General features: G+C 39.0%; 2 protein-coding genes across 3 annotated transcripts; both read left to right on the top strand.

Moving 5' to 3' along the window:
* taok1a (TAO kinase 1a) lies at positions 1-14049 on the top strand. Its single transcript, XM_085131659.1, has 20 exons — positions 1-497; positions 3893-4139; positions 4553-4624; positions 4730-4831; positions 4946-4991; positions 5093-5189; positions 5304-5417; positions 5963-6054; positions 6249-6342; positions 6457-6538; positions 6641-6802; positions 6920-7120; positions 7252-7380; positions 7671-7907; positions 8002-8130; positions 8258-8461; positions 8600-8839; positions 9218-9430; positions 9554-9736; positions 10187-14049. The coding sequence occupies exons 2-20, from the start codon at positions 4008-4010 to the stop codon at positions 10721-10723; spliced, it is 3066 nt and encodes a 1021-aa protein (XP_084987785.1). The 5' UTR covers positions 1-497; positions 3893-4007; the 3' UTR covers positions 10724-14049.
* Positions 14050-20136: 6087 nt separating this feature from the next.
* paf1 (PAF1 homolog, Paf1/RNA polymerase II complex component) lies at positions 20137-26353 on the top strand. 2 transcript variants are annotated; one of them, XM_085131672.1, is made up of 14 exons: positions 20137-20376; positions 21154-21183; positions 21305-21397; positions 21511-21632; positions 21725-21791; positions 21872-21973; positions 22073-22178; positions 23212-23280; positions 23421-23524; positions 23625-23741; positions 23944-24072; positions 24260-24365; positions 24890-24968; positions 25415-26353. In XM_085131672.1, the coding sequence occupies exons 1-14, from the start codon at positions 20330-20332 to the stop codon at positions 25840-25842; spliced, it is 1599 nt and encodes a 532-aa protein (XP_084987798.1). In that variant the 5' UTR covers positions 20137-20329; the 3' UTR covers positions 25843-26353. The 2 variants fall into 2 exon arrangements, with proteins under 2 accessions (XP_084987798.1, XP_084987797.1); XM_085131671.1 differs by having other exon boundaries at positions 20138-20376; positions 21151-21183.
* The last annotated feature ends 45 nt before the right edge of the window (positions 26354-26398 follow it).

The following is a 26398-nucleotide window of genomic DNA, read 5'->3' as shown; positions in this document are numbered from 1 at the left end:
TCAACAGGCAGGGCGGAACTGCTGTTTGCACTGAGGAGCACGGACAGCCTGGCACATACACACGTCTTAACGGCTACGGTTAGTCTGCCAGCGTGAGAGGTTAAATCCCGAGGTTTTTTTTCCCCCCAACGATAAGGCGGACATTATTGCGGCTTGTTTAATGCGGTTCTGGAGGTGTTTGAACTTCCCTCACATTTCCCCCGACGCATTTCCACGAAGGGAGGCGGCAGCGGATCGCTCGGCAGCCATCTTTGGACCTGTCTGAGAGTGGGATCTGACTGCTCTGGCACCCCAGTTACTTGAAGGGTGGGGATTTTAACCTGTAACAATTCACAAATGTGCGCGTTATAATCGACTGACAGCGTGAAGAACCACAAGGATTTGGCGCACGAAGTTGCCTCACTGGCGATGAAACGGAGGGGATACTTTTCAAATCCCAAACTGTTTTGAATTAGCGACATTCTCCACAGCGCTGAAGCCTGGCCTGTCAAAAGAGGGTGAGTTTCAGCTAACTGGCTAAGCTAACTTAGCAAACATAACAAACGTTAGCCTGCTAATTTAGCTTTTTCTGATAAGCGACTTCTTACAGGTCGCTTAATTCCACATTATCCATGTTTATGTTCAGCTGTTCACGTCGTAAACACGACGCCAATTATGCTTGGGCTGTTTCGCCATATGACACGTAACTTGGCTAACGTTAAGTTTGGTGTGTGTAGCTGACATCACACTCCCAAGCTGCTGTCTTTTTATATTTCCGTCTTTTTGATGTGATTTCTTTAACATGACGCTTAAAACCACTGTGGGAAAGTGTTAACTTTTAATGAATCCCAACCAAATAATCTGTGAAATTCCAGTTGTTTTGAAACTCTAGGAGGAGGAGACAGGTAAAAACGCAGCAGGTAATGCTGCGCTGCTGTTTGCCTCACCAATCTTAGTTTGGGCAAACGTTGGATATTTTAAAGGTTTTCAGATCTATCGCCCTCATTCCTCTTGGGTAACTGGTGCCTAGTTACCAACTAACTTAATATACTTGAAGACATAAAGATACACTGGCTACAATGTTACAGTGCCGTTTCTGTTTGTTTTTGGGTGAAACAGACGTAAACCCTGTGCCATAGATTGGCGTGCCAAACGGAGGTGTCTTAAATGACCTCCATTACTTTTACATTTGTTTAATGGATTCTTCAAAGTAATGAAAACTACCTGTATTTTTTTTAAGTGCTTCTAGGACATGGAAAGAAAAATGTTTTACTTTCTTCAATTGCGGCGCACTTAAGAAGGCGTGCCATTGCTGCAATACCAAGATAGACAGATAATCACTAGTGAAAATGCTCAGCAAGGCCCATTCCTACCTCCCTATAGCTGCACGAACAGGAAATGCTGAGAAATGCAACGCAGTGAGGGCATACATTGAGAATTCCAGCCCTCCAGCTCTGTTGTCCTGTCCTGCTGCATTCTTGTGCATGCATTTGTGCAAGTTGGAACACCAGGGTATTTATATTGTTGTTGATCTTGTTGTTTGTGTTTGTTGTTTCCTTCCTCTTTTTTAATGAAAGTATCAGTTATCATCATTCACTTTTGTGCTCACATGTTCACAAGTTGAAAATGCTATCATGAGATATGACAACAAAGCTCATTCATGAGAAACAATGTAGTGAAGAACAATGGCAATAAAGAGCCACAGTCCCACATGGTAATGGGGCTTTATTTCAGAGCTGTGGCTACAACTGTGTAGTATAGTGAGTTGTTCAGTGTTGTTGTGAGACAAAAGATGTCTGCTTGGAACTGGGGGCTGTTTCTCCCAGGCTGGGAAAGAAGTCTTGTGACTCTAGCGTCAGCCCTGCATCTGTTTGCAGCTGATCATCTGAGCCGAATGGACTCAGTAAACTTTTCTCGGTGATCTTTTACAGTCTACATTAGTATTACAGTAGTGAAGCTGTTTCAAAGTGATAATGGAAAGTAAAGTATTGAGCGTGGTGTTGCAGGCTTAGCAATAATCTTTTATTAATTTCTGTATTTTTAAAAGGCAGAGACATCATGATAACCTGAAATTTAGTAGTTGATATCAATATCAGTAGAATTGCATTCTACTGCAGTCTCAATACCCAATTTGATGTACTTGGACATAAAATACCTTTAATCGCACAAAGTCATTTTAAATCACTGTCATGGTGGTTTAAAACATTATTTAAAATGTTAACATTTTATTGATAGTTAGCCACTGCAAACATTTAGGTGCATGAGTGATTTCACAATGGCAGTGCCAGGTGTCTCCAAAAAGAAAAGGTTAGTGTATTTCAGGATAATAACACAAAGTAGTTCCACACGCTACTCATACTGCCTTTTATATCAATGAGTAGAGCCTGCGCTATAGTGGCCGCTATAGTCGTAGCCATCTTCCATGTGTAGTTTTTCCTGGGCTCATGGGCATCCTCCTCCTCCTCCTTCATCATGTAAAGATAGACTGGAACACTTGTAGGCGTTTTTGCCCCCATCACTTCCAGAAGAGTCGATACATACTCTGCCAGTGACTTTTGGCTGCTCCATTATTTCCTAAGGGTCGCCACAGCAGATGGATCGGTATGTTTGTTTTGGCACAGATTTTACACTACATTCCCTTCCTGACACAACCTCTCCATTTATCTTTGCTTGGCACTAGGCTTATACTAGCTTGTGACTCCTTAAACTAAGTTTAGTGTCTCCACTCGGTCAAACCGGGTATCTTTTGCATATAAGGTGAATGTGTTACTACACGATGAAGCAGTTATTGTGATGTACTGAAAAAAACGGACTAACAAAATGACTGTTGTTGGGGTTTTTTTCATAATTTTGGTATTGGCTTTGCTGACATCATAAAGAGCTAAACATGTTAACCCCAGTGAAATTATATTGAGCTTTTGATATATTATGTTAATCCACACACCCTACAGTGATTATTCTTTGGTTATTTTGATCTATTTATTTATTTGTTTAATTTGTTTACATTCACGAGAAGGCGGCGCACTTGACTGCTTCCAGTAAGACACCACTTATGAAACGGCACGCTGCTTTTCAGATGTCATTTTCCCACATGGTGTGAATCACAAACAAGTAATTTATTTTAATTGTAATGAGTGTTTCTGTTGTGGATATTCCAAAGTCAGGGCAAAGGAAAACTAAGCCGTTACTGAATAAGTGGTTTCAAACAATACTTTTAATAAACTAATAAATATAACCTTTGAATAAACTTTTTTTGCTGAACAAACCCTTTGATCACTTTTAGGAAGATGCATGTACGCTGTTTGCTGCGTTTGAGAATGTTTTCCATGTACCTGCAGGTTTAACCAGCCATCCCGTCACTGGAATGCTGAGTTTTCCTTCAGTCATTAACACTGTGAAGGTGCTCAATTTCTCTTCCACGTTCAGGCTAGAGATGGGCAGCTCTCAGGCACATCTTTGTATCCTCCTCACATCTTTTTGTGTACACACCAGTCACTGAAGGTGTGAGGCCAGTTTTGTTGGGACATGGCCCACTGATTTCATTGCTGTGGTTACTATGGAAACAGGAGACTTATCTCTTGCTACCTCAGGATTTCTGACATCATGGTTAAGTTCATGCTTTGTTTAGCCTTCTCATGCCCACATTATTAGGCATGTCTGTTGCTCATCCGAACAACTAAGAGCTGTCTCACTTATATAGCCTTCTAATATGATATAATCAGTGTTAAGAAGTATTATTAGTAATTCAGCGTTTATGTGAATCTTACTTCACAACATCCACATTTCCTTTTCTTGTAGTGTGCTGTGCTTCACAGTCCATACAGTGTTGCTGTAGCTTTCTAATTTATAATAGCAATGCATGTATACATCTCTGCTAGTGTGTTTACTCTTGTTTTTTTTCTTGTACTTTCAGTTCTGAACACATGAAACCACTGTCCTGCAGATGAGTCATCAGTGGGGGCTTTCACGTCGCTGTCGCAGACCCAGATAGTTCCTGGCGGCAGCGGCATTGCCCCCAACCCCTAATTATGCCCAATAACAGTCGGGCGGGGAACCTCAAGGACCCCGAAATTGCTGAACTCTTCTTCAAGGAGGACCCAGAAAAGCTCTTTACGGATCTTCATGAAATTGGACATGGCAGCTTTGGTGCTGTTTATTTTGTGAGTATTTAACAACACATGCATACAGACATACCCACAAATCAATTAGATGCGTGTAATGGATTTAGAAGGTTTTAATACAGCTATTACGCCTAAACGTTGCTCATGTTAGTCAGCTTAGAGAGAACTGATTACCATAATGTTGTTCCCATGTTGCTCCAACATGTCTGCTTGTAGTTGTTGTGCATGTGGCTTAATACAGATTGGCTCAGGTATCATAATATCACAATGGGGCTTTTTAATGTTGATTTTTCAAAGCACATAGATATAATTTAATCTTTACAGTTTCATAATGCAAAGTTAATTAAGCTATATTGAAGTAGGACCTTTATTATATTGCCTTATTTATCTCGTCGTAGCTTAAATCACAAAAATCTTGACAATCAGTTTTATGTACTGTGTTTATTATTCAGGCACGGGACGTGCAGACAAATGATGTGGTGGCCATCAAGAAGATGTCATATAGTGGGAAGCAATCCAGTGAGGTATGATGACCCTAAATGTTCTATATTAGGTTAATAAACTGTTTATTCATGATTGTTACTTGTTCTTGCTGTAACAGTCCTTTTGTTGTTTTACTGTTGTCCCAGAAATGGCAAGACATAATCAAAGAAGTGAAATTCCTGCAACGAATACAACACCCAAACACCATAGAGTACAAAGGATGCTACCTACGAGAGCACACTGCATGGGTGAGGTTCTACAACATTGTGTTAATGATGATGATCTTGATGTAAGACTAATATTTATTAATTATTTAAGGGCCAAATATAAATTCACACAAAGCACTTCTGATTTCCTTACAGCTGGTAATGGAGTATTGCCTTGGCTCTGCTTCCGATTTGTTAGAAGGTGAGTTGAAAACTTTGGAAGAAATTACATTCCTGTATTTGCCATTTTATCCCCATCACCTTTTTTCATGATTTACATCACTTATTATACATCTTCTTCAGTTCACAAGAAACCTCTGCAGGAAGTTGAAATAGCTGCAATTACACATGGTGCTCTTCAAGGTTTGGCTTATCTTCACTCCCAAACCATGATTCACCGGTGAGTGTTTCAAGTTTTTTTTTTTAGGAGCATGCTGTGCACAGATTGCTTTAGCCCTCATGCACTGTGTCTTCTACGTCTTGCTATAACCATTTCCTCTCATGTGTTTGACAGAGATATCAAGGCAGGAAACATCTTGCTGACAGAGCCAGGGCAGGTAAAACTAGCAGATTTTGGCTCTGCTTCCATCGCCTGTCCTGCGAACTCCTTCGTTGGGACTCCATATTGGTAAAATTCAAAACATCTTACTATAATAATTTATCTATATATGTCTGTATATACCCTGTCTCCTTCTTAACAGATCTGTTTACAAGAACATTGTCACATATTAAACATAATTAACATCTATATGTGAAAAAAACCTTCTAAATCCCCATTCTTTTCACTAAATATGGAAAGAAATGCTTCCAGACTAATGTTATTGCTACTTTCACACTGCGAGCAGCCAAGTTACCAGTGACCAATCATGGCCAGCAATATTTTCACAGCGTCATGGATAAAGTGCATTGCCTGAACAGAGTTGAGGCCAACTCAATTTTTACTTGTTGAGATTCAGATCTGTCACGTAGCGACGGCTGTCAGGTGCCCATTTGCAGCTTCACATCCCTGCCTTCCACTGGAATATGAACTGTAGCCAAGTGGGGGGGGGGGTTTGTTGTTGTTGTTTGTGTTTATCAAACCACCTGCATATTTTTAATATAGTATATTAAACCATCATTTACAAGTTAGCAAGTTAGTGAATGTGATGCCTTCTTTGTTTTTTGTTTTTTCAGGATGGCCCCAGAAGTAATTTTAGCCATGGATGAAGGTGAATATGATGGAAAGGTGGATATTTGGTCTATGGGTATAACCTGCATTGAATTAGGTATGTCCTAGCTCCTTTGCTGTTGCATTGTTAGAATTCACACATCTGCTTTTATACTTCAGTTAACTGCTCACAGTCAGCAGCAGCGTTTCTCACGCCATTAGGTTCATTCAATTACTGATGTGGCTTTTTCTTTTTTCACCCTCACTTTCCTTGTATGCATTTCTTATTGTAACCTGTTTCTTGGTTCATAGCTGAGAGGAAGCCGCCACTCTTTAACATGAATGCAATGAGTGCCTTATACCATATAGCACAGAATGACAGCCCCACACTGCAGTCGAGTGAATGGTGAGTTTAGAATTGGATCCATATTTTGTTTTTCAAATTGAATAATGTCTATTTATTATTGATGTTGTTCTTCTACATTCTAAACTTTGTTCATATATGATCTCCCAACTGTAGGACGGATTATTTCCGAAACTTTGTAGATTCTTGCCTTCAGAAATTACCCCAGGATAGGCCAAACTCTGAGGAGCTCCTAAAGGTAATCAGCCAAAAATGATTGTGACCGATTTGTTATTGTGATGAATCCTTATAGACAAATTCATGAATTTAACGCAAAATGGCTTTTCTGTTGCTCGTCCAGCATGCATTTGTCCAGCGTGAGCGACCTGAATCGGTTTTAATAGACTTGATAAACCGGACAAAGGATGCAGTACGGGAGCTAGACAATCTGCAGTATCGCAAGATGAAGAAGATCTTGTTTCAGGAAGTCCACAATGGCCCAACAACACAAGATGAAGAGGAGGTCTGTTTGAAATTGTGTTAACCCCTCCTTGCTTGCCTCTCTGCCTTTCATAGTATTGTGTCCTCTGACACAAGATGTGTTGTAATCTTCTTACTTTCTACTTTATTTTACTTTTAGGAGCCAGAACCAAGTGTGAGTAGGACCGGTACAGTGAACAGTGTAGGGAGCAACCAATCCATCCCCAGTATGTCAATCAGTGCCAGTTCGCAGAGCAGCTCTGTTAATAGCTTAACAGATGCAGGCGATGACAAAAGTGAGGCAGACATCGAAGGGGACCACACAGTAATGTCCAACAGCTCTGTCATACATGTCAAACAAGTAAGACATCTTTCTTTCATTTGTCTTTCACTTTTCATTGAGTAAAGTGTTATTAGTATTATTCTCACTGGAGTATTGTTTAGATTGGTTCTAAATAGCCTGCAATGTCTGTATTGTTGTGCATCTTTTAGGGAGAAGAGATGTGTAACCAAGATTTACAGACTCACAACCAGCCAACTGAGCAGCAGTCCCCTCCTCCACACACGCCACGGCCAAGAAGAAACCGTGAACACTTTGCCACAATACGCACAGCTTCAGTGGTAATGATGCTGTCATTTCATTTGTACATCATTGTTAACGAACTGTTTAATATCTCAGATAACCATGCATATACCTGCTGGGTGTTTCTGTGATTGTAAAAAGGCAAAAATATTTTCACCCAGTGTCCTCGTGATTATTAGAAGCGTTTACCTTAAGGCAAGCAATATTTTTTTTTCATGTAATCATCAGAAGTGTTTTGAACAAGCTTGCAATTAAATCTATTCACAATACTTGTGTGCCTTATAAACTTCATGTCTAAAGATAAGTATTTTTGTTTTGTGTTTGCTAGCTCACTCGCCAGATTAAGGAGCATGAGCAAGATTCTGAGTTAAGAGAGCAGATATTAGGCTACAAGCGCATGAGGCGACAGCATCAAAAACAGCTGATGGCTCTGGAAAACAAGCTGAAGACTGAAATGGACGAGAACAGACTCCGTCTGGACAAGGAGCTGGAGAATCAGAGGAATAGCTTCGCCCAAGAGATGGAGAAACTGATCAAGAAACACCAGGCGTCAATGGAGAAAGATGTATGCTTTCAGCTTCTAAGTGTTCATTAAGTGTTATCATTCGCTCACTGTTATTGTGCATAGAAATAACTGATTATATTTGTTTCTTTATCAGGCAAAAACCTTTAGCAATGATGAAAAGAAGTTCCAACAACACATCCAGAGTCAACAGAAAAAAGAGCTCAACAGCTTTCTTGAAAACCAGAAACGGGAATACAAACTTCGCAAGGAGCAACTTAAAGAGGCAGGCAGATTGATGTTACAGACACAGAAATACATACAGATTTCTTTTTTCTTTTTAAACTAGTTAGTAAACATTAATCAGTATAAATTAAGTGTTGGTAGTGACCTTCAGTCTGTTATTACTTTAGGAATTGAATGAAAACCAGTCAACTCCCAAGAAAGAAAAGCAGGAGTGGTTGTCAAAACAGAAGGAGAACTTCCAAAACTATCAAGCAGAAGAAGAGGCCAATTTACAGCGCAGACAGAGGCAGTATCTGGAGCTAGAGTGCCGCAGGTTCAAAAGGAGGATTTTGACTACTCGCCACAGAATCGAAAAGGATCTATTGCGAGAGGTCTGTACCTTTCTCTATCACTATGCTGTTGAACAGTATGTTACAAGTATTAAGTAATCCACAAACTAAAAATGGTCTGTTGTTCTGGAAGTAATCTTATCTTGTCAATGTTGTTTATCTCCATTTGGACATCATTAGGAGCTAAGTAAGCGTCAAACCCAGAAGGACTTGGAACATGCTATGCTTCTCCGGCACCACGAGTCCATGCAAGAGTTGGAGTTCCGCCAGCTAAACAACATCCAAAAGACGAGGGCTGAGCTGACCCGACTACAGCACCAGACGGAGCTTACCAATCAGCAGGAGTACAACAAGCGAAGGGAGAGAGAACTTAGACGCAAACATGCTATGGAGGTTCGCCAGCAACCCAAAAGTCTCAAGGTCAGGAGAAGTTTCTGAACATGGGTGTATATTAAATATTCAGACACTGATTTTAGTAAAAGTGCTTGTCTAGGCACTATTTGAATTCTACTTCATCATGCTTCGGTCAGGACTAGCTGGAAAAAAAGATGCACAGATTTAGGAATAAAATGTCAGCCTCAGAATCAGGAGTGCCCAGCTTTATACCTCCTTGATATTTTACTGTTTTAATTAAAAAAAACAACAACAAACTGAATAGACCGTAATCCAGAATTACTTTAATGTAGTGCTTTGTTTTCTGGTTGTACTTCCTCACTTCTAAGCATGCTAGCTATTATCTGTAGATAATAGTTGGGAAGTATAGTGCATATAGTATTTACTCCTTTCTCACCGATCTAGTCCAAAGAGCTACAGATCAAGAAGCAGTTCCAGGACACTTGCAAGATCCAGACTAGGCAGTATAAAGCACTGAGGAACCATCTGCTGGAGACGACACCAAAGTCAGAGCACAAAGCTGTCCTTAAACGGCTGAAGCAAGAGCAGCACCGCAAACTTGCCATTTTGGCCGAGCAGTATGACCACTCTATCAATGAAATGCTTTCTACTCAGGCGGTGAGTCTGGTAAAACTGTAAGACTGTTAGTCTCTTACCTGTAATGGATATGGCCACATCAGTAATAGTTGAGTATATGTTTTACTGCTTGGACCCTGAATGTGATCTTCTCGCTGGTCTTAGCTTCGTCTGGATGAGACTCAGGAGGCTCAGTTGCAAGCTCTACGAATGCAGCTACAGCAAGAGCTGGAGCTTCTCAACGCCTACCAGAGCAAGATCAAGATGCAGACAGATGCCCAGCATGAGCGTGAAAAGAAAGATCTGGAGCAGAGGGTGTCACTCCGAAGGGCCCTGCTGGAAACAAAGGTTCTCCGCCATAAATTATGTTCATGTTAAGATTTACATTTATATTTTCTTAAGCTACTGAGTCTCAGAGTTTGGATGTAAAGGGGCAAAATGCTCCTACCTTCAGTTAATCCAGTTTGTTTTACATGCAATGTGGGTGAAGTGGCGATGGGATTTACATGAGGTCAGTGGCCTTCTCATCGTTATAATGATAGAGTTAATTTGTCCTGCCATACGAGCTGCAACATGATTAAAATGAGAGAAAGGAAAAACAATAATGTCCACTGTGTACATGTTTACTATATACCTTTAAGCAGGTTAAAAAAAAGGGGGGGAACTATGGTATAGTAGAGAGCGTCCTGCCATTTTAAGAGTCCTGAACATTACTTTAGTTGCCATGTTTGTAAGTCATAACAATATTGCGACCAGTTTAATATGAATTTAATTTTTTTCCCTCCTTTTCTGCTATAGATTGAGGAAGAAATGCAGTCCTTGCAGAATGAATGCTCAGCACGAATCCAGAGCGTGCTGGAACGCCAAGCCAGAGAAGTTGAGGCTTTTGACTCTGAGAGTATGCGCCTAGGCTTTAGCAACATGGTGCTATCAAACATCTCTCCAGAGGCCATGGGAAATAACTTTCCCGGGGCTCAAGTAAGTTGGTGTCAACATCAGCAGCAGCACCCATCTGGAAGCTCTCAAGGTGCACACTGGGGCAGCAGCAGTTCAGGTGCAGGGTTCAGTCACCAAGGCAGTTACCATCGATATCACTCCAGTCCAGGAGGGGCATCTATGCAGCATGGCTGGGGACAGGGCATACAGGGAGGAGGGGATTCGACACCATGGGGCCACCCATCAGCTGGAGTTCTGGGCGCACGCACTAGTGGTATTCAGAACAGCCCCCAGGGGATGGGAAGGACACCCTCGGGAGGGCACAGTGAGCAGGGAATGAGCAGGAGCACCAGTGTGACCTCTCAAATATCTAACGGGTCCCACCTCTCCTACACATAGATCCCTCATCAGCCATGGAATCAAGAATCCAAGTGCGGGGAATCTAAAAACACATCAAGGCAGAGCTCTATTGCTTGTCTCAGACACTACCCCACCATTTACCATTTCTCCCATGTACAGATGTGGATGTGTGATGAAATAAATGTTGCTCAGGTCAAAAGGGCTGGAAAAAGCACAGCCCGCCCTCACGGCAGTTTATCGGCACACATACAGATCCTTAAAATTTATGTTACATAAGCAGTTTGAGTGTCAATATGTTACTTTCATTTGTGTTTAGTTACAGTTCTCTCCTAAGGAGGATTTAAAAGAATAAAATAAAGAAACAAAAAAAACATAAGTTTGTGCTACTCACAGCCATTGCTCTCATTTTGCACATGAAACACTGTTAAAAGCCTTTGACATGTGTTAATTTTGTCCTGTTTTAAATGTATCAAACAATCACAGAACTGATTTTATTCAGGACCTCCCTTCTTCACTCTCCCCATTCGTATTCAGTAATACACTGGGCAATTGTTTGATGGTGGTTACAAACGCAGCAGACTGAGTGAAGATGCTTGTGATGCCAGCCTGCTGTAATGGTCATCATGATGACTTCGATTCCTCTTATCTTAGTTTTATTTCCTCTACCAAAATGAAACATTACAGATTCAGAGCCAAATAATCTAGTCTTAACTGTTTCACACATATGCTACAACTATCCTACAGTGCCTTTTTAACCTATGATAACTGAAATTAGTCTCAGATCTTTATAGTTTAAATTTCCTTCTTCCATTTCTTATCAGTTAGCTTCTTTTGTGTAGCCTATTTTAGCAAGTTTTCAGACATTTTCCTCAGTTTCCCATATTCAGTACAGTTTAAGTCCTATGTATGTCAAAAAACAGAACATTGCTGGTGCATATCTGCAACCAGTTCTCATGCCTTCACATGGTACTTGAGGGGGAAACCCCTGCGTTACAGAGAATGTCACTGTACATGTTCTCAGAAGGAATTGTGACTTATTGGCCTTCATAAAGAATCCTAATAGACATCGGTTTATTTTTATTAGTGCCTTTTAAAACTGCTGCCTTGTTCAAAGCACTTTATACAACTAAATGTGTGTGAGATTTAATAGTTGACTTCTTTTCGCAAAGCACCTAGTGAGTGATCATTGGTACGCATATTGTTACGTTTAGGAGTCAGACTTATATGTGCTGTGATCCATTTTCTTTTTTTCTTTAGAGCAATTTCCCAAGTACAGAGTACAACTACACCCAATACAATTGTAACTAAGGAGATCGCCAGTCAGTGAAGCTGTTGTTGCTCTCAGTTGTGTTTATGTTAAATTCCGAGTGAAGAGAATATGTGAGGATGGTGCTTTTTTGTGTGTGTGTGCGTATGTTTTGGCTAGAGTTTCTATGAACTGAAGTAAGTAAACTGGAGAGTTTATTATGGCAGGCAGGAAGTTAGAGTTAATTGTCATGACCATAACAGCAGGCTTGGCACAACTAAATATGAAAACACTGGGCCCAAGTAAGCAACACTAATAATTTAAAAGGTGCTAAGTTAATAATGTTACACCAAGTCATTGAACCCCAAAACTTGGGTGACTGAATCGAGCACATGCTTGCATTTTGACGTTGTAGCATGTAAAACTTAGTGCACAGTTTAAAAAAAACACAAGCCAAGTGCGAAATACATGTGGCAAAAAACACTTCCTTTCCTCCTCTGAATTATATTCATGTCTGCATTCTCTCTCTCTCTTCAGTTTGTAGTTAATGAACTATCACTGGAGAAGTATGTTCCCATTTTACCTTTTAACAGCCTCTCCATTCAAGTGAGACTTGGCATTTTGACACTGAGAATATAAAACACTTTAAAGATAATTCTCTGGAGTTGGCAAAAGTGACTGCTCCTCCTCACAAAGCTGGAATTTATGTGTGTGTATGCGTGTGTATGGGTTCTTTTGTTTTTGTTTTTTTAATTGGAGGAATTTTAAGTGTAAACCCCCATTTTAAGAATATGATTTCTAAAAACTGACAGACTACAGTGACATGTGTAAACCTTTCACGCTCAGAGTTTAGGTGTTAAGTTGTGTGGACATATCTCAATGTTACGCTTGGTTTGTGTACACTGACAAATTGCCTTTTACTATCATCTTTAAATACCACTCGTTTAGTCACCATCTCTGAGTATTTCCACTGCGGAGTTAGTTCTCTGTCGCTGCACACATTTGACCATTTGTCTCCATTCCACTCTGATTCAGAGCCGCCCTTTCTGGCTGGCTCTTTCTGAATGTTGTTTGTTGCTCTATTCCTATCATATTTGAGGACACACAAAAATGCTGGGATATTTTTCTTTCTAGGTGGGATTTTAACTTTCATTATGTATATATTCTGCCTAGAACGTATGCATTGTATCAAGTTACATATGGTTTGAACCCGAAACTTTTTTTTTTCTGTTATGCCAACTGATTAGTTCCAGCTACTGTAACAAAACAGGTTGTAGTCATCTTTTTTTTTCTTTTGAGTTATTCATGTTGTAAAGAAGATGAGAATGTATTTATCTTTATTGGATTGTTACTATATTCATAGGCCACGGCCAAGAGTTTGAATGTTAGGTCAATCAGACCTCACATAGATGCCAACTTTGTTTATGCGGACACATTTTGTTCACTTTTGTGTCATAGTTTTGTGTGAGGGAACCTGGATTTTGTTATCAGTCGAAAGACTTCTCCACCAGCCTGGATTAGATTTTGTTTTGTTTTATTTGTTTGACTTTAACGTTCAGATATTTCTCCTACTGACTGAAAGCATGTAGGATACTGAATAAGAATCAGCGACAGAAAATAGCGATCCTTTTTATGGTCCAACACTGTGCCATACCTTAGTTGCCAAGCCCAGATACCACTGCATTTGTTTCATCTCCATGGTTGTAACCTATCATTGGGCTGACCACATGTAATGTATGAAACAAAACAACAAGGTTCTGGTGTAGTGGCCAAAGTAAAAAGGCTTGAAAAGATGATGGGGTGACAGGCAAATTCTGAAAAAGATATTGCATTTCTTTGAAGATGTCAGTATTGTTTGCCACATTACCACTACAACTTATAACCTATAATAAAATGTATAGATGGTGGAACTTGTTATTGAATGTCAGAGAGATTATGAAGATACTACATAAGATATGGTAAAGTACAAAAAGTGGATTTAAATTGTGTACAAATATTGATAAGCAGAATTAAAAATAGGATCAAATTTACTATATTGTTTGTATTGTATTTACTATTGTGTGGGCAGAGGGATATTGAACAGAAATCAGCTGTAATAAAGTAATTTTAGTATGGCTTACTTTGTGGTTGTGTTTTTTTTTTAATGTATTTTGCTTCAATTATCACATTAAACACATTTATTTATTTTTTTAAAAAGCCATGATTAAGTGGAAATGAATAAGGCTGAGTCCATGAACAGAAACTGTTTAAAAGTACCCAGGTTGGAACTCTATTGACTGCTTTAATTGAACCAAAGATTCAACAAGGTGCTGGAAACATTCCTCAGAGATTTTGGTCTTGATAGCATCACAAAGTTGCCTCTGATTTGTCGACTACACACATCCGTGTTGCAAGTCTCCTGTTGCGCCACGTTGCAAAGGTGCCCTGATCGTGTTTGGCTGGAGGTCATATGAGTACAGTAATCCCTTTGTCATGGTCATTGATCTAGATTTTTGACATGGAACATTATCTTGCTAGCAGAAGCTATTAGAAAATGGATTCACTTGCTATAAAGAGATGGACATGTCACCAATAATACTCATTGTTCTATTAAAGGGCCCAAAGTGTGACAAGAAAACGTTTCTGACATTACACCACCTGCACCAACATATGATACAAGGCAGGATGGATCCACAATGTCATGTTGTTTGTACCAAATTTTGTCCCTCACTGAATATGAACTCTTTTCTAGACCGTTCTTTGTGAACCCTAGACATGGTTGTGTGGCTAAAATCCCAGGAGACCATCAATTTCTGAAACAGACCAGTCTGTCTGCCACCTCACAATGTTCAAAATCACCTTCCTTTCTTGTTCTGATCCTCGGTTTGACCTTTAGGCAAGCTTGACCAAGTTAACACGTCTGAGTAGTTACTGTGTGATTGGTTGATTAGAAATTTACCTTGAGCAGTTGAACAGGTGTAACTAATAAAGTGGCTGGTCAGTTGTTGTTTTTGTTTTTATTTTTAATCTATTGTTAAATTAATTGGCAAAATCTTTAAATTTAATTAAAGTACATTTTAAATTGGTAGAAGAAAATAATTTCGGGAATATTTTATGATTCTGTTTTATGTATGAAAAATATAAACCGAAAATTACAGTACAGCAGAATATGTCGTTTTCCCCCAAAATTAACAAAATATTGTCTCTACATTTAATTGAATAACATTTTCCAGAATAGAATATGTATTGTGAGAAAAATACGGTACGTAGTTTAATTTGGAGGCCTGACAGGACCTATCAGCGTCCGCGGACCACGGCTTCGCAATATAAATGAACCGATGTTGTAATTGGTTCTGAAAGCGGAACTGCGCTTGACGCGTAATCTGACGAGCATTGTAAACAAAAGTATGGTAAATGTTTCCCTAGCCTAGAAAAGAAGGAATGCTGTCTCAAGAGTCTTTTCCTTGAGTAAGGTAAGAGGCCTAAAACACGAATTCCCCTATTTAGATACCGCTTTCTTGTTAACAGTATGGGTGTGTATGGCAAATGAAACGTTAGCTAAAAGCCAGTGGCTCTAGTTTTCTCCTCTCTTGTAGCTAACATAACTCGATTTCTGCACCATAACTCGATTTCTGCACCGAAACTCGCGCAAACAGCTCATTACTCTAACGTTATCGTTAAGGTAAAAGTCAAATACAATGGTTAGCTCAAGCACCCATGCACTCTCAATGCTCGAAAGTGTCTAGGTAGATGGCTAGCGGGACTGTTTATAGCTTGACATTAGATGCCACGCTAGCTAGCTACTCTGTGTGTGTGTGTGTGTGTGTCACGCTGACCGATAATCGTGGACATTAAATAACATATGACTCTGCGCAGGTCTTGTGCGGTCAATGTCGATGAGTTTGGCAAAACTAGCTTTCATTTCATTGTTCATAATTAATGCTTTTTTTTTTTTTTTTAAACGTACATTTTCTAAAAGATGAAAGATTAGCGGCACCAGATATTTAACATCAGTTAATGAGTTTCTGTTCTTGTTGTCAATGACTCTCAAACATTCTTTTCCACAACCAATTAATTAAACGTGAAACATGCACGGAAATGAAATGTATAGGGCAAAACACACAGGCTATACAATATTAATCAACCTGAAGATCAATATTTGGCTAAACCCCAGAATTTGCCGGGCCCCCAGTGGCCTCCCTCTTCCCCCTGGCAAGACTGTCCTATGCTGGTAATGAAATAAATAAAATAATAAAGGTGAGCATGAGGTTACTGCTTCAGTAATGTTGAGGCCTGAGCTCTAGAAAGGCCAATCATGACTCTGTGTTTTTGTTTTGCCCCCCCCTCCCCCCTCCTATACATTCACAGAAACTGGTTGAAAAGCAACCAGTTTCCAGAAGAAAAAGTTGAAAGACCTTCAAACTGTATTGTTTGGCATTTTCCATAGAATCAACTACAGAAATGGAAGCAAATTGTGTATTTAGTTGCATGCTACTAATAACAAAGTGCCTAAAGATACAGTTTAAAATCACTTCTTTGCCAAGGTGTCACTTGTGTGTTGATAAATCCCTAATTAATCCTTTATCTTGGGTGCTTGAATTATTTCTTGGTCAGCCTTAAGTGGTTAACAAACAGAGAAACATTCCTATGAAAATGGTCAGGTACAATGACCGAATTTAAAAACTGGTGAAAAAGCAGCCACTGTCCAAACGAAAACACGGAAAGGCTGAGGAACTATTGCTCAAGACAACTTTAAAAAGTTACCAAAAAGCCTGAGTACAAAATCTAATACCTTGAGGAGAGGCTCAAGACTTTTGGACTGCATGTTGTATGTGCTACAGACATAATTTGATTGTTATTTAGCAACAACATGGTGCCCACTACCTTCATAAAACTGAAGACATCACTTATTTATGATGCATGTGTGTCGTCCTCACAGAGCTCCAGGATGTTGTGTGAAATCCTGCTCACATCGCTATGGCTCCTGTTTGTTATCTTCTGGCTGGAGTTGATAAGCCTGTGGTTGTTTCTGTCCATGTTCTTCCAAGACCGTGCATTTTACCACTGGGGGGATGGGTAAGAGATTGTTCTATGGTGTCTCTTTAAAAAAATATATATATTTCTTGAGTGATTAAGTTGTATCTACATGTTCTCACAATATCTGAATTAAATGTAGTCATTCTTCATCTAAGTACCTGATTTATTCTACTGCTTTTCCCGTTGAATTGGTTTAAGTCTGCGCCATCCTCTTGTCTCCTTATTAGCTAGGATCCATAGACAACTGCTGCTATTAATTTATTTAAAAAATTGTGTCTCTGACATTAAGAGCTTTGTGTCAAGAGCAACGAACCTATCAGGACTATGTTGGATGCATTGCTTTGGAACAAACACTTGTTCAGAAATTCCTCAGTTTTTCTATGCAAATAAAACCCAGCTACAGTTTCTTCTGCTGCATATGTTTTGATTCCACACACACCGATAACAGACCAATCTGGGAACAGTTAGATGTGTGCAAGATGGCACAGTTGTGCTGAGCAAATTCAATGCTCTTTCAAATCTGAATTTGAGTTTTTCAAGGGCAGTTAAGTATGTGTCGGTGTGTTGTTACTAAGTCAGACACCCATAATTATAAACAAGTTTGACTTCACATGACTCATGATGTTTTGCAAACTGAAATGTCTTTGAACTAACTTGGACAAAGTTTGTGGAAAAAAAGAGAGACTGTAGACTCACGAGGATTGAAAGTAAAGATGTCACCATTTAAACTATGGCTGTTATTTGATCTTAACCCTCAAGCCCTCTTTTGAACTAGTAGATGGAAAAAATATTTTAAAGTCATTTGACTGTCATTGCAGGATGTTTGCAGATGATCCTGGACAGATGATCTACATGTTAAGCCGGTATGAATTATGTCTTGATTCAGTGTGTTGTGGGTTTTTTTTTTTTTTTTTTTTTTTTAAATATGAGCTGTTTGTTTATATCTGTATGCAAATCTGATCTGTTGTCCCTTTCCACAGCGCTGATGCCCAGACAGAGACGCAAACCTGAGATGGAGAAAAGAAAACAAGAAGTCCACTAAAGACTCTGAATGGAGAGCTGTTGAAGTAATGTGACTGAAGAATATGATAAAAGGCAGGAGCCTTTTTTTTTTTTTTTTTTTTTTTTTTTTTGTCCTGCCTGGCGCACCCTTGTGCACAGTCCACTTTCAATAATAGATGGTAGAGAGGTACCGCATGAGTGAAGGGCCAAGCTGAGATGCAGAGGGGGGTGTGCAACATTTATGATTTTTACTCTCAAATTTTGGTGAAACAGAATGAATGTAAAGGAACTGTTGATTCAGAAAAGACTGCTCTTTTTTTTTTTTTTTTTTTTTTTTTTTTTTTTTGGTCTACCATTTCATTTTAAAGTTTTTTATTTTTTTAAATGTTGGGATAGTGTTTTGATCATGTGATTCTATGCAACTACATTTGTTGCTTTTTACAGCTTATATTCATGGTTTCCGAAAGCTGATGACTGTAAATCTGTTACCAGATTATTTTTTTTATTATATCTTTTTTCTTTTTATTATTTGTTCTAATCAATTATCAAATGTTTGTATGTTTGATGCTACAGCTTTTAACAATGAGCTACTTTTGAATGTTGTATTTGATGGAACACATGTGATGAGTGTAGAATAGGTAATAATTTGATCAAATATTTTTATACACTTAACACTAAGCGTTTCACCTACAGTAGATAAAGCATTATTTGAGCTTGAAGGAGGTATCTAGTATTACAAATTTCAGCCTTTATCTGATTTTGATCAACTGTATTACCACTCTTATAAAATAAATCTTATACCAGGTCAGAAGATGGCAAGGGAAACGTATTCATTTGTAAAAGGGGATCAAGGAATGTATCGGGGAATGGTAGCAAGTGTATAAAGCAACTTCTTTTTTTATTTTATTTTAAATATATACATATATCCAGTACATAAAAGGAAAAGTCCACTTTTCAAACATATTAGTCTCAGCTAGCCTGTGAGATTATTTGTCTGCCAGCCGTTTGTGTTATCTTTAGGTGTCTGTTGATTAAATGGTTTCCCCTGAAACAAACAGCATATTTGGGTTTTCTTCGTTTCAATACATTTTTCTCCCAGTGAGCCAAATGTTGTCACTTTTAAACTGGTCTTAAACAATAGTTCTACAAGCTTTCTGAAGAGCTTTTTTTGAGGGTATTTCAATTTTATTGGAAAATGTATTTCTTTAGTCAAATATATGAAAAATGCCAAAGATAAGTTTGGAAGAAACTAGTGTTGGGTTTTTTGTTCTGTTTTTGTACCAACAAGGTGATTCCGAAAGATCTATTAAATGAAAGCTTATATCGGGTCAAGGCGAGGACAAGAAGTAGGAGATCTACAGCAGATGAGCAGTGTGTGTGAAAGCCATGTGCTTAAGAAGTTGGAATCCAGCAAAGACCTGATACAGGAGCTGCAGTTGATCAATCTACCGTCGATGCTCACTTAACCTCATCAGAAATGGTGTCATAGGAGGGGTCTCTGTTACACCTGTTTGAATCTATTAAGCAAGGTAAACTAGGAGAAAAAGCTGAGGTATGCCGAATTCCAGGAGAACTGGATGAAACATCAGTGGCAACAAGTCTTATATAGTAATTTATCCAAATCATCACTAATATGTATGGAGGAAGTCAGAAAAGGCACAACAGTCAATGTCTACATCAGCTGTAAAACATGGAGTCTAAGTCAGTAGTGTGACTTACCGACATCATTACAGTATCAGATTTTGATCCACCATGCAATACCATCCAGCAGAGGCTTCATTTTTCATGTCAATGATCCCAAACACATTGCAGTAAAAGCATACATAGATTAAAAAATATATATATATTATTCATGGACTGGCTTCCCTAGAGCATACACCTTAATGCTATTCAAGCAGTGCTGGATCATTTCAACAATGAACAGAAAAAAAAGCCAGTCAGCATTCAAAGAGCTTTGAATGTCCTTAGAAACCTGAAGCCGATTTCTGAAAACTACTTATAGGAAAGGTTGCCTAACAGAGTTTAGGTTGTGTTGAAGAATAAAGGTGGTCATACCAAATACTGGGTTTCAAAAATCGCCCATGTACCCTTTTCTTGTGAAAAGAAAAACAAAAACATTTGAAAAAAGGACAACGGGTTATTCAAGTACTTCAAATTCCAGAACACTAGGAGGCGCTCACAATAAAGAAAGTCCACTTAAGAACCGGAGATGTGGATACACTACCGGGTCTTCATTCCATCCTGCTAATAAAAGATGAAAACGCACTCAGGCCATGAACTCGATAGGAGTTAATGTTTTTTGTTGACATCGGACGTAATTGTGCTGGTTATTTGTGCAAACAAACGGTTCTGTTTTTAATTTTAAGCGTTTTTTCATAAACATGGCTCCAACGATTCAGACACAATCTCAACGAGAAGACGGCCACAGGTACGTTCAACAGTGCCTTTACAAGTTCGCTTACCTGAGTGGTTTCTGCATGTTTTGTGTCAGTTTACGACACGGAGTTAAGTGTAATGCAGAAACAAGCGATCAGCGGGTCCCAGGGTGCTTTTGTGATGTGTGTAGCATTAGTCGGAAGTGTTAGCAAACAAACAATCAAGCTTAACGTTCGGCTAATTTACGAGAAGCTTACAGAAATCAGCGTAGGGATTTCCATAAGCTTAGTGTCAGTAGTTTGTGCCAGTCAACAATTTATTATTATTTTTTTTTAGCAGCACTAATGTAAACTTCAAGCAAATCAAAAGCTGGCTTTATGTTGGCTACAAGAATGCTAACAACAATGTGGCGGAAAAAAAGGCGCCTGAAAGATTAGTTATTAAGTACTAAAAAATAGTGGTTTTAAGTTTGCGATATGTGTAGGGGAGCTTTTGTTCCTTTTAAACATGTTAACGCACAAATACCCCTTCCAGTGTTGCCATTGCCAATATTTGTTTTGAATTGTTGGTCCTTCGTTTGTAATATTGCAAAATAAAATAAAACAAATAAAATGAGAGTTAGCTTGTAATTGGTTTAAGCTGTACATTTCATACCACAGTGAAAAGTATGTATAGACAACATAAGGAATGCCCTATTTTTGCCCAAAAGGTCTCTGTTTTCCAAGTTGAAGACATTTGGATTCTTAATATAAAATGAAAGTGTGTTGTAAAGGGCTTGTGCATTGTGCACTCTTTACTACTAACCAATGGCTGTGTTTTCTTCCAGCAGGCCATCCTCTCACAGAACCGTCCCAGAGAGGTCAGTAGATTTAAAAACATATTTGTATGTACTTAGTTTCTGTCAGGTACAGAAACTGCTTCTGTATGTGAAGGTTGCTGGCTTACCATTGGTGTATTCTTTACTTTGGTGCTCTTGACAGGTCTGGAGTTGTATGCAGAGTGAAATACTGCAACACCTTGCCTGACATACCCTTTGATCCTAAATTCATCACTTATCCATTTGATCAGCACAGGTATTCATTTTTCACTCCACTGAATGGAGTGAATACAAGTATTCACTTCCCATCAAGTAAACATGTTTAAACACACACACCCATATATAACCTGTGGTGTTCTTTGTTGGCAGGTTTGTACAGTATAAAGCCACTTCTCTTGAGAAGCAGCACAAGCATGAACTCCTGACTGAACCAGACCTCGGGGTCACCATCGATCTTATCAACCCAGACACGTACCGCATAGACCCCAACAGTAAGTCTCCGTCAAGGTTGATCCTGTTCTTAATTTACATTGTGAATTATTTAAATGTCTGCACAGACTAAGTTAATCTTTCACATTTTCAGTTCTGTTGGATCCCGCTGATGAAAAACTGTTGGAGGAGGACATCCAGGCTCCATCCAGTTCAAAGAGGTATGACTACTAAATGGGCTGCTTTGTGTTATGCATTCAGCAATATTTTTATTTTGAGCAATTTTCCCCTTCCCTATAAGGTCGCAGCAGCATGCCAAAGTTGTCCCGTGGATGAGGAAAACGGAATACATTTCCACAGAGTTTAACCGATACGGTGTTTCCAATGAGAAAGTGGAAGTCAAGTAAGTTGGATCGGTGAACTCCACCTTTACATTTTACACATGTACAGATGCATGTTCTAGGTGTTCATGTAATCGAGACGTTTTTGTTTTTGCGTTTAGGATTGGAGTGTCTGTCAAACAGCAGTTTACAGAAGAAGAGATCTACAAGGACCGAGACAGTCAGATTTCTGCTATTGAGAAGACGTTTGAGGATGCACAGAAATCTGTGAGTGAGCATATTAATATGCTGCTCGATTATGGCAAAAATAATCACGATTATTTTCACTGAAATTGAGATCTCGATTATTTGACGATATTTATTTAACAATGTATTGAATATTGGCTTTAAAGATTGTCAAAAATAATATAAAATAGTGTGCAAATACTGATTTACAAAATACAAATTTTGCAATATAAAAAAATAACTGAAAAGTGTTGATTACCACTGAGCAGTGGTCTTTGGCGAAGAAAAACGTTACCGCGTTTGTTATCTCCTTGTGTCTCTGGGAGCTGGTGGGATATTTACTCACGTTGTACAGGGTAGCGTGAATGGAGGTCTGTGAGGATGAAGCAGGTGTTTTTCTCTATGCTCCTTCATTGTTTGATCGTATGTCACTTTGTGAGCGGTCTTCAAATGATTGAATACATTTGTAGTGGTGCAGCTACGACACTGTAGCAAAGTTGACACACTATGTCTACTTGGTCCACGTCTGACTCCACGAACCCATAATGTTTCCACACCACTGAAGTCGTTTTACCTCTCTTTTCAACCTACGGCATTCTTTCTTCAGCAGCCATTATTCTCTCCTCTCCAAATAACTTCTGCTTACCTTTTCAAGCTTTCCGAGCTTCCCTCGGGTCCTATTAATTGTTGTGACGCGTGTTCGAAACGCAGAGAGGTGCGCTTGGTTTGCCACACAGAGCAACGCGAGAGTAAAGCACGAGGGAGGTGCTAATAATCGGCTCAGTCATTTTTAATGATCGTTGAAAGAAAGTTGAATTTAGATTAAAATTTTATTAATTGAGCAGCCCTAGCTCAAATCCTTCTCTTCTTACACCAACAAAATGATATAATATGTAAAAGAAATGAGTTCAATTTAAACTTTGTATTGGATGTGAGACTCTTGTTCTGGCAATTTAAAAAAAAATAATAATAATAATAATTATGTTCTGTTTGTCAACTGAGTGCTTTTATTTTGATATGTGTTTGTGTTGGTAAGCTACAAACTAGCTAAAATGGAGTTGTTCTTTATCTCCAGGTTACACAGCATTACAGCAAACCCAGAGTTACTCCTGTGGAGGTACTACCTGTGTTCCCTGACTTTAAGGTGAGCTAATTCCTTAACTGAATTTATTTGTATTAACCTATGGAACCTTAATGATTGAAACATGCATGCAACAACAACAGAAATCCACTTTTGTTGCGCTGGTAGTTAAAAATAATAAATACATTTTCTCTTTGCCCCAGATGTGGATCAATCCATGTGCTCAAGTCATATTTGACTCCGATCCTGCACCTAAAGACATGTCTGGACCAGCAGCTGTGGAAATGATGTCTCAGGCCATGATCAGGTATGATCAGATGTGTTTTCTCTGTTCTCCTCTTCAACAGCTTTTTTTTTTTTTTTTTTTTTCCTTTTGTTAAATGTCACTTGTTGTTTGTGAAATATAGAGGTATGATGGATGAGGAAGGAAATCAGTTTGTGGCCTACTTCCTGCCCAATGAGGAAACGCTCCGAAAGCGCAAGAGAGACTTTGAAGAGGGGATCGATTACATGCCTGAGGATCTGTAAGTAAAATAATGCATCACAAACATGTATCTGTGGAATTGACTGCATTAAATAAACATTAATTGGGTGTTGTTTATTTTATTTATTTTATTTTTTTGAGTGTGTTTGGTGAAAGTGTACTGTACACTTATAATGGAATTATATAATTCCACTTATAATGGAATTATACTGTATAATGGAATTTTGTATGGTATGTTTCAGCTATGATTACAAGATTGCAAGGGAATACAACTGGAACGTTAAGAACAAAGCCAGCAAAGGCTATGAAGAGAACTACTTCTTTATCTTCAGAGATGGAGATGGTGTTTACTACAATGAGCTGGAGACAAGGTGACACCTTAGAAATGATTTGTATATGTTGACACTTGGCTGGAAAATATTTTTAACTACTTCAACATTGTACATGTTGGTTTGTTGCACAAGTTTTGGTATTGGTGGTATTGATGTTGTTGCACAAACCGTCATGACAAATAACTGGCTGGCCAAGACCTTTTACAACTGTTATTCTGGCCTGTAGGGTGCGCTTGAGCAAGAGAAGAGCCAAGGCTGGAGCACAGTCGACAACAAACGCTGTGCTGGTGTGTAAGCACAGAGACATGAATGAGAAGGAGCTTGAAGCTCAGGTGAGTGCATTTCATTGTTTTTTCAGAGCTTTCAATCAGGAGTTTAGCTTTCCATCCTATAGTTTGCTGATGAAGCTAGAAACGTATGTTGTTGTTACTGAATTTATTTTATTTATTTTTTTTGTTTGTTTTGTTTTGTTTTTCTTGGAAGAAGATTGGGATTGATACAATGTCTTTAAAGACAAAGAAAACTATTTAGGAGTTTAGAACTGTATGATTGATCTAACAGAAGTAGTTCTGCTGCAACACATTTGATAAACAAAGTAGTTGCTATACAAAAGAAGTGCCGGTATGGCAGGTGTCTTTTATTGCTTTAAGCAAAAAAAACAAAACAAAAAAAGCTAATGGTGTCAATGATGGTTTGCATTATTATATATTTAGCACCCTGCTTCCAGCGTTTTCCATGTCACTCGACAGACTACACTAGATTACAAATGCTTTCTAGGAATGGCCGTATACTTTGATTTTTGTCATTCCTTTGTTACTGTGTATTTATAACTGACTCCTTCACTGTGATTTTTCAGGAGGCACGTAAAGCTCAGTTGGAGAACCATGAGCCAGAAGATGAGGAAGAAGACATCGACAAAGAGATGCAAGATTCTGGTTAGTTGTTGACATATAATTTTTACTGACTTTTCTACCCTCTACCCAGAATTGGCTGGGGAAAGACTCTGATGATTTTATTTTATTTTTTTTGTCGGATTAAGCAACATAAACCTTGTTTTAGAAATACGTGACAGTCTGGGCGGTGAGCTACCAGAGCATTTTCTGTAATTTTACACATTTGTAGGAAAACTGTCATGTGCTGTTGAAATTGCACTTCTTTAGCTTATATCTGGGGAAACGGAACGGTTCTTATCTAGTGCTTTTTTTTTTTTTTTTAAAACTCTACCTGAGCACTTATTGCGCTTTATTATCCAAATCTAATTAATATTTTGGGGATGAAATGTCTTTAAAGTGCAGTTTCATTTGTCCATGCCCTCGATGTAAAATGAGTTTGAGCGATTGTCAGTAACTATGCTAAATCAACACACTGCTATTTTCTCCAGGTGATGAGAAGAAGGGCAGTGGCAGCGAGGCAGAAAACTCTGGCAGTGAATCTGAGAGAGACGATGAAGAACCGGAACAAAGGGGAGAAGATGAGGACGAGGATGAAGACAGAGGGAAGAGGAGGCGGAAGGCAAGCGGCAGTGGTAGCGAGAGCGGCGAGGAGAGGACCAGAGAAATGCGAGATGAGGAAGAGATCTTTGGCAGTGATGACGACAGCGATGACAATGAGCCAAAGAATTCAGCCAGGAGCAGCGGGGAGGAGGGCAGCGACAGTGAGGATGAAGGAGGGAACAGAAGAGCCAGCCGGAGTCGCAGCGCCTCTCCTGCAGGCAGCGACCGCAGCAGCGACCATTCAGAGACTCGGGCTCAGAGTGGGAGTGGAAGTGACAGAGGCTCAGATTCCAGTGACGCCAGCGACAGTGAATAAGACCAGTGAGCCGGTGACCTGTCTTATCTATATATTGAGCTCCAAACATTGGCGCTCTTACACTGTCATTGAGTATAATATTAGCCTGATGTGGGGTTGAAATTTCTTGCTGATTACAAATTGTTTATGAAATGCTGATAACCTTTCACCTGGATACAACTCTGTTCAATCCAGTTTTTATTTGTAGATTTAACTCTAGTTGCTATTTGTACGCCATTCCTCTATATTGTTTGCCAGATGGTCATTACAGGATCATGTTAAAAAAAAAAGTTTTCCACTCTAAAATGTTTTCAAATGTTTTCCACTCTTGAAATGCCTTTGGAGTGGGAATAGTGTAAAGCATGTGGGCTCTCAAAGCAGGTAATAAATTGTAGATGACATTTTGTAAAAAAACCAAAAAAAAAAACTGACCAGAGTTTGTTCTTTTTCTGCGTCTTTTTCTGATTTGGGAACCTCTTGAGTATTTTCATGAATTTAACCGGTGCTGTAATTAGTACAGCTGATCTTATAGTATTGTATTTGTTCATCTGGAAAAAAAAAAACTCCTAAAATGACT

The sequence above is a fragment of the Neolamprologus multifasciatus genome, chromosome 14, assembly GCF_963576455.1.
Source record: "Neolamprologus multifasciatus chromosome 14, fNeoMul1.2, whole genome shotgun sequence".
Classification (NCBI taxonomy): Eukaryota; Metazoa; Chordata; class Actinopteri; order Cichliformes; family Cichlidae; genus Neolamprologus; species Neolamprologus multifasciatus.
Note: the sequence above shows the minus strand (reverse complement) of the source record. Positions and strands in the feature narration are given on the sequence as shown.